Source organism: Paramormyrops kingsleyae, chromosome 2 (genome assembly GCF_048594095.1).
Source record: "Paramormyrops kingsleyae isolate MSU_618 chromosome 2, PKINGS_0.4, whole genome shotgun sequence".
Classification (NCBI taxonomy): domain Eukaryota; kingdom Metazoa; phylum Chordata; class Actinopteri; order Osteoglossiformes; family Mormyridae; genus Paramormyrops; species Paramormyrops kingsleyae.
The window spans coordinates 40,048,425-40,061,640 of record NC_132798.1 but is presented as its reverse complement, the minus strand read 5'-3'; the positions used below and the strand labels follow the sequence as shown (position 1 = coordinate 40,061,640).

The 13,216-nt window shown below is 39.6% G+C and overlaps 1 protein-coding gene across 3 annotated transcripts in view; it reads left to right on the top strand.

Moving 5' to 3' along the window:
• Positions 1–11,495, top strand: part of LOC111857809 (transmembrane protein 132C) — a 200,220-nt gene extending 188,725 nt beyond the window's left edge. For all 3 annotated transcript variants that reach the window (XM_023838982.2, XM_023838983.2, XM_072709118.1), the window contains 3 exons: positions 1,644–1,917; positions 3,305–3,496; positions 6,022–11,495. In XM_023838982.2, the coding sequence (XP_023694750.2) occupies positions 1,644–1,917; positions 3,305–3,496; positions 6,022–7,200 (1,645 nt within the window). In that variant the 3' untranslated portion in view covers positions 7,201–11,495. The remainder of the gene's footprint in view (positions 1–1,643; positions 1,918–3,304; positions 3,497–6,021) is intronic.
• The last annotated feature ends 1,721 nt before the right edge of the window (positions 11,496–13,216 follow it).

The following is a 13,216-nucleotide window of genomic DNA, read 5'->3' as shown; positions in this document are numbered from 1 at the left end:
TTCCTGCAGTGACCAATTCTTCCTGCCTGTGTAGTTAACGCCTCTCCTTATTTTTTTTTTAGTCAGTAGCTCTTTTTGTTGCTCCAGTGACCAGCTGTAGTGAGCTTCTGTTCTTATACCATGAAAAGGAAAGGTGATGAACTGAGCTCTTTGGTGACTTAAACTGAGTGTTTTGGTCGCTGTGACACTGTAAGAGCTGCTAACATGCGTTCCATAGATTAAGGTTAGGGAAAGTTACACTGCAGCTAAGCTCAATGTAACGGACACATTATAGAGTAAATAGAAAATAAGAAAATAGCATCTTGGTATTTTGACTGCTACATCAATCTAACAGCTGTACACTTACTGCCTGCTTCCTCCATTTTTAATAGCATATAAATCCAGCAGTCCTGTTACTGACCAATAGAGGGCATTTTTTGATCTTATACCCAATAAATTTTATTTTGCAATTTTTCAGACCCCTCAACATAATTATTCCTTAAAACCTTTACATTTTAGATACATTTAAATCGTACTACAGTCCAGATTGGAGGGGGGGATTGTAGTTAGAACTGAAATCCATTTTTTACATGTGTTGTACAGTATTGTTTCACTTTTGGAAAAATAATGGATTTCCTTAGCATATTGACATGAAAATATATCCATCCGTTTTTCAATCACTTATTCAGTAAGAATAATTCAGCATAATCGGGTTCATTTTTCTTAAATGTTGGAACAGTGTTCTTTTTTTCATGGAATATTTTTTATAATGTGTTTGTTTTATTTTGACAGCATTCATTTTTAATAGAATATGGGTGTAATAACTTATTTTTAACTATAATAGTACCTAGAGGAAAAGATGTTGAAAATGTCTTGCAGTGTTGCATCTCTATCAGCAGAGTAGCATGTTTAGTGGGCATTTATATATGCTATAATTATATAACATTCTTACAAATGAAATATTAATAAATGAAAAACAATCATATCATAATAATATTTAGGCTCATTAGTAGGGCCCAGTATGGTCGATACAACAGAGTAACCGGCCACAGCATGGTCACATGACCAAAAAGGGCTGTCAAGCAGCAAGTGTAACAGAGTCGCCGGTGCTTTATTTAAGACATGGCACAGAGTGTGCTAACAGCAGCTCAGACCTGAGGTATAAAAACAAATTATACTAATATGAAATCATAAAACTCAAGCATTTAAATTTAAATTACATTACATTACACAAATATATTACAGTAATTAATTATGAGTGAATTATAGTTCTGAAATGAATAAAATGGCACACGGTGTATTGTGTTATAAATTAATTTAGGTAAAAATGAAAAATGAGTTAAGCTTTCTTTTGCCCTCACCCTTGCGACAGGGATGTACTTCAGGGTATGTAAATCCTGAAAGTGCTTAGCAAACTTTGCACAGATTTTGGTGTTAGTTGTACAATTTTTTTCCCCCCGAATATGACGTGTGCAATCTTCACATCTTGGGGTTATTTTCTAAGCCTTCAAAGCCAGCTGCCAACTCTGTAGCACTGAGCTATCTCAGGAAAAATCTGAGCAATTTTTCATGTTACCCTGTAACGAGTCAAGATGAGTGTTATGTAAGATCTTTTTGTGTTTTTGTGCGATGTTGAACACCATGGCTTCCCTGGTGTACTGCAGACCCACCCGTGACAGTGAGGATGATGAGGACGAGGAGAAGAAGGGCAAGGGCTGCACACTGCAGTACCAGTATGCCCTGGTGAGGGTGCTGACACACTTCGTGGCTGAGCCGGCCGAGCCGGGGGGGCAGCTGGCGTACATGCTGGGCCCCGACTGGCAGGCAGACATCACGGAACTGGTGGTGGACTACTTCAAAGTGGAGGACCCCCGCATCGCCAGGCTTGTAGACGGCAGGGTTCTGATGGGGAGGGACCTGGGCATCACCACCATTCAGGTATGGCCACATTCCTAAGGAGCAATTCTCTACACACACACAAAGTCACAGTCAATGAACAGATCAGACAATGAACTGCAATCTCATGGTGTTTCAGGAATTATTTTTATCTCATAGCACAAAACAGTAAGGTGTTCCTTTATCTTTCGACATCTATATATACCTTCATCATGACCCAAATAAGGCCCATGTGGTCAAAAAGATTTGTTTGCAACAACAAGATCACATTCAGAACTCTTAATAGCCTGCATTGTGTCTTCCAGTTTGTAGAATGGCATCTTCCATTTAGCCACATTTAAAAATTTGCACTTGTTTTGTTCTGTTCTGGTGGATAATGATTAAGAAACCGTACCCGTTTCAGTAAAAAACAGCATATCTAGCTGTTTAAATAAGTAGTAGGAATGAAATTCTGTAACTTGACACGGCAACTAGTAAATAAACAAAACCCGTTTTCATAAGCACTGTACTCTTTTAGGTAAATCACAATAAACCTGAGTGAAAATGCTGTCATAAGCATTAAATATATGATCAGTATTTTGTTTTGCAAATACCTTCAGCCCAAGGCAAGGGACAATAAAAGATTTTCCACATTTTCACTGAATAAATAACTTTTACTTTAGACATCCATAGACAGAGAGCCTGAGTATTCTGCAACACAACTAAACAGAATTAGATGTCGCTCAGAATTTGCATTTATATTTCTGAAGCAAACTTTCTGTCCACGTTACTATTCCTGCTTTTCTGTATGCATTTTTTTTTGCAAAGGATTACCCACTGAGATGTACCTCCACAAATTGTACCCTTTGTAGTGCAAAGACAGTTTCTGATCTGCCTATTTTGCTGCAAGATTTTGAGTAACACACACAATCACCTAATGTGGACCATTTGCAATTTCAGAAGAGATGTCTGATTACCATTTATTAAAATGTTTAGAGGGAAAGGGAGCAGTACAACAAAATGCAAGAATTTGGTATAATGCAAAATTGTTTTCAGACTAAGATGACAGCCTTTGATGTCCACTGACATCTCAGAATCCTTGTGGTAACAAGCTTTTTTTCTTGTTAGCACTCTCTAATATGATGGTGTTTAAGAAATCCTGAGAGTACACATCTGTGCAACACAAAGAGGTTCTGACACGGGCCATTGCACTGTCATCAAATATCTTAATGAGGCAGGATGCAACAGAACAACTGTCATAAACATGCAGACACCCAAATGGCAAGACATATGATTAGTACAGTGTTTTTTATGTTCAGAAAATGCATTTATGAGGTTCCTTCTGCAGATTGTGCTATTAGTATACTTTAAAATTTAATGGTGAGCTAATGATGCTGTGGCATCGAGAAGGACAGAGTGAGCGTAATGATTGTTGCTTTCATGTTTCCAGGTGCTATCTCCTCTCTCAGACTCTATCCTGGCAGAAAAGACAATCACGGTGCTCGATGACAAGGTGACCATTACAGACCTTGGTGTGCAGCTGGTGGCTGGCCTGTCTCTGTCATTGCAGCCCAGCCTGGCGAACAGCCACACAATTGTGGCCACTACCACTGCCCTGGACTTGCTGCATTCTATCAAACAGGTGACCCTGTGTGTGTGTCTTTGTCTGGATGAGGTTTATATTACTTTGTGGGGACCAGATGTCCCCCACAATGTAATAAAAACCTTTTTTTTGACATTGTGGGGACCATTTTTCATGTCCCCACAAAGATCTACAGTATGAATACAATCAAAAAAGTAAAAATGCCAAAAGTTGTATTTTGTTTGGTTACTTATGGTTAAGGTTTGGGCTGGGTAGGGGTTCAGGTCGTCATGGTGGGATTAGAATTTGTCCCCCATAGGAATGAATGGAGAGTCCCCACAATCCCCACAAAGATATAATTACAAACCTGTGTGTGTGTGTGTGGGTGGGAGTGTATGGGGGTTATTTATATATTATATTATACAGACCAATTTTTGTACAATGTGTGAAAAATCTATTATTTTGACATTGGGGGACCATTTTTTCAGACCCCATAAGGGGAAAGTCAATTTTATAAAAAATCTGTGACAGCAGTCCCCACAAAGATATGAAGATAAACGTGTGTGTGTTTGCACGTGGCCGTATGCTGCCTGTCAGTTTCTCATTTACTCTGACTTATTCAAAAATCCACTGGTAGATTTTTTTTTCTCATTCATACCAATATGTTATACTAGAGTTTAGTGATGAGTGTATTATACTATAGTGTAGTGGTGAAGGTGTTATACTATTGTGCAATGGTGAGTGTGTCATACTATAGCACAGTTACTATGGGGCTGTTGTGGCTTAATGGTTAGGGAAGCACACTTGTAATTGAAAAATTGTTGGTTTGAATCCCTGACCAGCAAGGCACCACTGAGGTACCCTAAGCAAGGCACTGCTCCCCGGGTACTGAATTAGTTGCCCCCTGCTACAGTATGTCATGATGCCACATATGGGTTAAATGCAGAGGACACTTGTTGTGTGCTGTGCTGTGCTGTGCTGTGTCAACAATGACCACTGATCTCTAAATTCTAGTGCAGTAGATGAGGCTTTGTATGACATTTAATTGGTATTAAATGATGTACTGTCAGTTTTTTCTTCACTCACACCTGCAGGATTGGCACTTTGAATCCCGTCTCTGTTGTGTATGTTTGCAGTCTACATGTTTGTCCTGTGCTGTGTCCTCCTCCAAAGGCATGCAGTTCAGCTAATTGTGGCCTCCAAATTGCCCATATTGGGTGTATGTATGTGCTCAGTGATGGAGGGGCATCCTGTCCAGGGTGTACCCTATCCAGATGCCTTATGCTGCCTGGGCCAGGCTCGTGACCAGGATACATGGTTGGAATTCAGTTCAGTAACCTATTGCAGGGATTGTTCTCATAAGCTGTGGCTAATTTAGAATGGAAGGAAATGCTACCTAATCGATAGGAAATCATAAGTAGAAACTAATATGAAATAATGAATTTGCTGAATGCTTTAGGTGTTTTGGTTTTAATATTATTATAGCATTTGATGTTCATTAAATGACATTATTTGAAATGATTAGTTAGGCCTAGAAAATAAGAAGTTTAAAACAGCTTCAGTTACACTGTAATATATTTTCTGTTTTCAGTGAAAATGTCTATATATCCCTCATATTGTGGCAAATTATGGAAATATAAGGTGCTGGCTGCAAGAAACAGGAAATCTATGTGTCTTATTAACCTGACATCCTATAGGAAATCCATAGTGCATTTAAGCACTGTGTGGCTGTATCCTAAAGGAAAATCTACAATGTAACCTTCACACATTGAATCCATTATAATGTTTCCAATACATTTCAATTAATTAGAGAAGTTTTAATTAAAACAGCTTTAAATGTTGATAGTGTAACACTTGTGATATTTAAAGGCATTTGGAGATTTTTAGTGTATGATAGAATAAAGATTTAAATTTTAAATCCATTCTATACAGTCCTTTTGGCAGAGATAGATTTTTTCTGCATATATATTCTGCATGTTTCGGTTCATTATGCAAATGTTTGCTGTTTTGTTTTTCACATGAGCCATATTCCATGGATTAATTTCCATGTCCCATGTTATTATTTCCATTAGCAGTTTAATTTCAAAAGCTGCGGCTTAGGGTTATAAAACTGAACGTGGTTCTCTCTATATTTAACCTTCCGTTCATGTTTCGCATTCATCATCTCATTATCAGGGGAAAAAGAAATTGTTGTATCAAACACAGAGGTGTAATTACTTTTCTTGAAGCGTTTAGATGTTACTCATTTTTACAAGGCTGTTTGATGAAAAGAACTGATGGTGTTGTGCTTTTTATCTTGGGAAATTATGAATTTGCATAGACTTAAAGGAAAAAAAACAATGTCTAAATTAATGAATAGGAAGTTGGATGAAAGGTTATTTTATGTTGACTGCAGTGGATTGTTGATTTACAATCAAGGAACATACTGTGTAATTGAGCCGGAAGATGTCATATCTTCTGTACAAATAACGAAAACTACCAAAGGTTGTTAGAAAGCCTTGCTGATTCAGAACACCATACACAAAACAGTGTTACTTTGAAATGCTGATGTACATTCTGACATGGCCTCCTGATTTTCTCCACAGGATGCTGTAATTAGCGCTTGGATCCAGTTCAGTGATGGCTCTGTGACACCACTCAGCATCTACGACTCCAAGGATTTCACCCTTACTGCTACGTCCTTGGATGAGAACATAGTATCCACCTACCAGGAGCATCCACTGAAGTGGCCAGTGGTGGTGGCCGAGGGGGAGGGCCAGGGTCCTCTGATCAGAGTGGAGATGGTCATCTCTGAGACCTGCCAGAAGTCTAAGAGGAAGAGTGTGCTGGCGGTGGGCACAGGGAATGTCCGCGTGAAGTTTGGGCAGAATGATGTGGATCTCAGGGGCACAGAGGAGGAGGATAATGACAACCTAGACAATGGGACCAGTGATCGCAGGCAAAAGACCTCAGAACTGGACAAGGCCAATCCTGACAGCTGGAAGTACAACAGTGCCTCCTCGGACCGTGAAGAGGGGGCTATGAGAAAGGTCAGCACTACCACCAAGACCACAATTACAAGCCATGCTGGGGGCAGCAAGCTGGCAGGAGGCACTGGGGGACAGGGTGTAATCATCCCTGTGGACCTCACCAGCTTCCCTGCGCAGGTGGATCTCCCAGGTGGAGCTGAAAGCAACCTGTCCCATGCCAGTAGAGGGTTGTCTGACCTGGAGATTGGGATGTATGCCCTCTTGGGTGTTTTCTGCTTGGCCATCCTAGTCTTTCTCATCAACTGTGTGACCTTCGCTTTCAAGTACCGGCACAAGCAGCTGCCAGTGCTGGAGCAAGGAAACATGAACCACGCCCATGACTGGGTGTGGCTGGGCAATGAAGCGGAGCTCCTGGAGCATCATAGGGACACGTCCCCTCAGCCGGATGAGTGCACCACCATCATCGACCGTGGCGATGGCTATGAGGAGAGCAAATACCTGCTGAATGGTGGAATTCAGAAGAACATCCAAGGCCAAATCCATCGCCCTGCTGACCAAGGGCCCTGCAATGGCAAAGACCCCAAGTCCGAGTTGCTCAACAACTCGCCCAGCGCCAAGCGCAAGAGGGTTAAGTTCACCTCATTTGCCACCATCCTTCCAGATGACGGGGGCCCGTACACCAACTCCATCCTAATAGGCAATGAAGATGACATCAAGTGGGTCTGTCAGGACATGGACCTAGGGCAGTCCGCAGAAATCAGAACGTACATGGAGAGGCTACAAGACAATCTGTAACGGGGGGAGTGACACGTGATTTTAACTCACCTATAATGCCTTTTGTTTTGAAAAAAGTAGAGAATGTTGAAGTGAAAGGGTGGGGGAATGTGACCGATACGTAGGAAAAAGACTGAGAGAAGGTACACTACTTCTCAACATTATATGATGGATGGTGAATGTGGCCATTTCCTCGGAGACAAAATGACAAACAAGAAACAACAGGTAGATGGATGACGGACATGAAAGGAGTCTTGCAAAGAGCAAAATAAGTGATACAAAATCAAAAAAGTATTTTTTATTCAGGCATATTTTTTTTTCCATTAAGTTTGTTTAAGATTTTGGTTATTGACTTTATGATTTGTACTTGTTCCTGAAACACATACACGGACAATTGGACATGTGTATACTAACTATAGACCTTTTCCAGTGAAGGGTAGTAAAACATAAAGGACATTAGAAATGTTACCAGGAAAACATGAGAACATGGCAATAGCACTAGAGCCCTTTTACTCTCCTTCTTTTTATTCACTGTAACCATTCGCACCTTTGTGTATATCCACGGGTCAAGGTCAATGCAATGTATTGTATTTCATTGTTAAAATTATTTATTTTTGTAATATCTGATGGCATTCTGCTCAGCATTCCAAAAATGGAATCTTGAGTGTGGAACAGTGAGACTTTGGCCTAAAATGAATCCTCCACCAGTGAAAGAAAACTGTAGATCTGCCAGTGAGAAAACAACTGTGTACAAATACGAGTTTTATTTCCCAGCAAACAGTAGTGCAAATGAGACCAAAATGGCATAGAAGATAAGTGGACAAAGTTTCAATGATGTGGTGGAGGCACAGTGCTTGGGAAGCCTACACACCTCCACCTGGCATGGAATGTACAGTGAACATATTTGTACTGAACTACTGCATTGTGCATATCCAGTAGTGCAGTGCCCCCAACTGAAGCTGGTGCAGGAGCTAACGTGGATATTGGTGTTCTGCCAGTCTCCATGAGTCTGGTCAACAACATCAAAGCTGCAGAACTAAAGAAACTGGGATAATTGTAAAAAAAAGACTACTAGCCTCTGGATCTCCACGATGGACATATCAAGACACAAACTGCACCACCTGCTTGCAGGAATGAAAATAGAAAGGTCATTTTTTTGGAATAGTTTAGCAGTTTCCCCTAATGCCACCTGAACCCAAGAAATGAAAGCAGGACCCTATCCTGAAAGTGAACGAGGACTGTCTGTAGGTCACCTATGGCTGTATGTGTTCACATTCTCCTTGTCAAGGTGTGCAGCCTTTAGTGGCTCCTTCATCCTGTTTTAAAGACTTCCCTACATTTTAAGTTTATTTAACTGTTTTACCTTAATCGCAATGTGTTCACCTGCTTCTGATCACTCATATTCGTATGCCACAGGCTGGCATCTCCAGTTCTCGAGAGTCACAAGGTATGCATGTTTTTTTCTATTAATTCTGTTAGAATTAATTAGCCTTGACTGAGCTGATTGAATGGATGGCATGATGCAAATCACATTAAACCAACCCTATAATTTTTCAATTATGTGAAATTGGAGTTCAGGCAATAGTACACCTGTGCAGGATAGATGAATGAAGCCAATCTTTGGCCCTTAAATAAATCAGTCAGATTATATCCATTATTTCAAATATTCTGGTTAGTTAGCTGCTTTTTGTTATTGATTAATTGATTATTTGATTGATTTATTGATTGATTGAATATTAAATTCTGTGATAATGTACTCTAGGTTGAGCAAATTATCGCAATGAATCAAATTATGAGAAAATATTACATTAACACAAACAGATCAGTGAGAGATCTCCCATCTGTAGACTTACCCTTCTCTAACGTAACATGATAAAAATACAGTAGAATCATTTCTGCTATAACGCCACAAATGTGTTTCCCCCAAACCTCACATTATACAAAACGATGCAATATAAAAAGGTTTATAGAAAAATAGGGTTAGACCCAGAGCACTCAAGAGCTAAACAAGCCGGTAACCATTATGGTTAAAACACTTCATAGGATGAACCATTTCTTCAGGTGTCAAAGTTTATTCTATGTGCAACTTTATAAGTTTCGCAGATACTTTTCTGTTGTTTGCTTGTATTTGCAGCCATGTAGTAGATTTTGTGAAAATAAGTAGGGGCATGTATGTTCCCCATGCTCTATGATAATTTGGCACGATTCGGCTGTGATTCAATACTATTTTGATCAATATAAAATGTATTGAATGTTCATATTTATGAAAGAAAAACATAAATCCAATCATATTAGTTTTGCACAGCAAAAATCATTTGGCTTTAGGTAAGTGAAGTTGATCGTAAGATCTTGATATGAAAACAGATTATGTGCAATAATATTCAGTAATAGTGTCAAGATGGGTGTATCGATTCATGACATCTTTATCATCTTTATTGTTTTTGGCTGATTTCCTTCCTCCTAAATTTCGGCTGGATTGGAGATTTTGAATTGATGCAGCTGCATGGTTGGACTTGGGCTGGATGTGCGATTCAAATCACTTTTTGCTTACACCCATAAAATAGCACTTCCCAAGCAAAGCTAACTGAAGGCTCACTGAGAATGCAGTGCTTTCCTCTGTGGGAAAGCCAGCAGAGATCTGCAGCTTCCATCTGCTCCTCTTTCATAAATTGCATATGCCGCAATTCACATTGTGGGAACAGGTGTAATAGCAAAGCTGCCTATACCAGTATTTCCCAACCCAGTCGTCAGGAACCCACAGACAGTCCACGTTTTTGCTTCCTCCCAGCTCACTGCCAGACAGTCCACATTTTTACTCCCTCCCAACTGCCTACCTGGGAGGATTGGGAAATACTGGCCTATAGGGAATTAAAATGGTATGTACCCTTCAGCCAGCACATGCTGACTTATGTGAATTTTATTAAATTAAATTCATTAAATCACTGGACTTATTACAAGCTGAGAATCAGCACACCTTGTATTTCTCATGGACTGGAGCGCCACGCTTCATATATGTGTGGTGGGTCTTCTGGATGTTGCTTCTTTATGTAACTTTATGTAATTATATATTCACTCGTGTAATTACTTTGGAATCTTACGTGTTTATTTTTTGTTTAATGGCTTAATGATGGTAGTCCTAATATATCACAGTCACATAACATAATTAGTGCTATAAAATAAGATCCAGAACACATAACATACCATGTACAAATACACATTTATATTAGGACTTTCATGATAAATGTGTTAAATCGGCACAATTAATGTAAATGAGTAAAATTCATTAAAGCTTTTCTGTTCACATCTCCCCCCATTTATCTCACCATTTACATGACCTGCTGTCCCCCGAAAAGCTCAGGTGTAAACCAGTATGCATTGTAGATTATAAGAATGTAAGATGTGTTCATAAATATTATCCAGGATTTGTTGTAAATAGGAAATTGCTTTACCTGTGTATTTATAATGCAAGCTAGCACTGTTATTGTTAATTTTGTACCCGTGTAGTGTGAATCAAATCAACAAATAAGCACCAGTGTAATATTCATATAGCAAACTCAAAACAGGTATTATTAGCTAAATGAGTTAAGGTCGGATCATTTTATATTTTTATTTTTACGAAAGCCAACTGATTAATTGTTCTAAATAAACCATTAATTATTCTGGCCTACAGGCAGTTGACACATTAGTTTTTGGCTGTCACCTATAAGGAAATCGTACAGCTGGGTGGAATGAATACAATTAGTTTTGTGTAATCTGATGGATGCTTATTGGTTGTCTAGCACAAAACCTGAAACCCACTGGTGATCATAAACACAGCCACTGGACCTACATTCGTACTGGGGAAGGTGACCCACTGTCCACTGATTCTTCCTTTAGCAAATCTTTTATTGACACCACAGCCAATGATGGTGATCTAATTTAAAGTGGTAAAAATGGTGAAGCACGTGTGGCGACGTCATGGCATTATTTTCATTATGACATCGCACAAGTGACGGCTTTCACCCTCAACAATCATGGGGTGCAGTCAGGCAGACAGCCAGCTCCCAAGCCATTCGTGGAGACACAGCTAAAAGGGAACATCTTCTGCTTTATTCCAGAGGTGAACATAATAAATATGGCTTTTCCGCTGTGCAGGACAAAAAGGACACATTTCTTGGGTCAGAGAAGGAGATCATCATTTTTTTCTGTGATTTCACCCAGTTTTCATATTCCCCTTTTTGTCATCAATTTATCTTGTCCTTTTTTGAAATGTCATAACATGTTTTGAGGTGCAAGGGAATGTGGAGCTGGAAAATAAAAGATGTATATGTATATAAGTCCTAGAAAAATACTCTTAATTTTGTTTCAGTCATCATTTGTTGTGTGGGACTCATTTTTGTAAAATTTGTATGAACAGTATAAGGGGAAATTTAATTTATGCATATTTTCTTTATTTCTTGCTTGAACACTTATAGAAAATCATTATAGCCTTGACAAACAATTCCCCCAACACCTCTAATTGTGCTCTGCTTTCATCTGCTTCTGTTAATTTATCCTCCAAGTCTGTGGGGCTTTCTTTACAGAGCCCATGAAATGTAGTGGTTCAGGAAACAAACTTTCATTTATCAGGTTAGTGGTTCAAGTTCCTTGAAATTACACTAACTGACTACAGAAGTATGTTCAAATGTTTAAATATGTAGCGATTCAACCGTAGATGTTGCTGTGAAATTGCAATAATAATGCCTGCTGGTCAGGGTGTTCCTTGCATGGTACCCCTTCTTTCCTGGGATAGGCTCCAGGATTAAGCAGTTATGGAATCTACATGGATGGATAGACGGTCTGTAGGTAAGAAATACGATAAACTGCAAGCAGAGCAGGGACACACTGACTCCTCCTCTGACACTGTGGGATCCAGGCTGCAGCATCAGTAGTGGGCCTCTGCTTTAGCTACAGGCTCATGGGTCCTGGATGAGAGAATTAGCACAAGTGACAGCTCGATTCATCAGGCCCCCGCAGTGCACCAGATCTGTGTGTCGGACGGCTTTGGGCTGGTGGAAGGAGGAACACGTTTATTCTCTCTTTTGCTGTCTAATACATTTGTTCACACTGTTCTTTCCATTAAAACAAACACATTTATGTAGTACAATACAGCAGTATCACAGGAAGTTTTATGTGTATATTTTGAGTACACATTGGGACTCACAAAGATAACCTTGCTGTATATATTAAGTTCTTTCCTGTGAACTTTGAGCTTTTTTTGCTGGTGTGTCCAATGTATGACTCTCAGTACATTTAGAGGCATTGCTATGTTAATCTACAGTTTTAGCTGTGTGTTTCTGTATTTATATAAAAGTAAAGAACTTCCTGTGAACAGCTACAGAGGAATGGAGTGGTTCTCTGTCAGAGCCTGGTTGCTGATGCTCATGTTTTCCTCAGTAGGGTATGAGGTGTTGGCCTCCTCAGGAATGCCGACTGGGCTGGCAGAAGGGTAACACTCATTTATGGTCCCAGTGTCCCTGTCCAGAAAGCTGGAGGGTGGATGTTTCACCCTTTCAATGAACACCCAGCCTCCCAGTACAATTAAACACACTGCATGGGTTCCAGTCAGTCCCAATGCAAGCTACTCCTTAAATGTCCAAATGATGTTAGTGAGTTGAAATTTTACACATGGTGATCAGTGCTGCACACTTACATGTGAATTGGCACATGACCTGATCTCTTTGGTAGGAAGAAGAAGTATGCTCTTGTTTTTAAGAGAATATCATTTTCTGAAATTCGCAACATGTTTTTATGTAGCAGATTGCAAGGATCCCTGCAGTGTCGCAAAAAATTGATAGCATCTTTCCCTGTAACGGCAAGTTGTTTGCTGCAGACTGTATGTAATGTTGTTGACTGCACGTCATACTGTATGTGTCTTTTTTTAGAGCTGAAGATCTCTGACAGGCCTATTAAAGACAATACTGTTTAAATAAATACGCAAACAAATAGACCAATAAATAAACCTCCAATTTAGTCCTGCAAAGATAAGTAACAACCTCATATTCTAATCTAAAAGAAC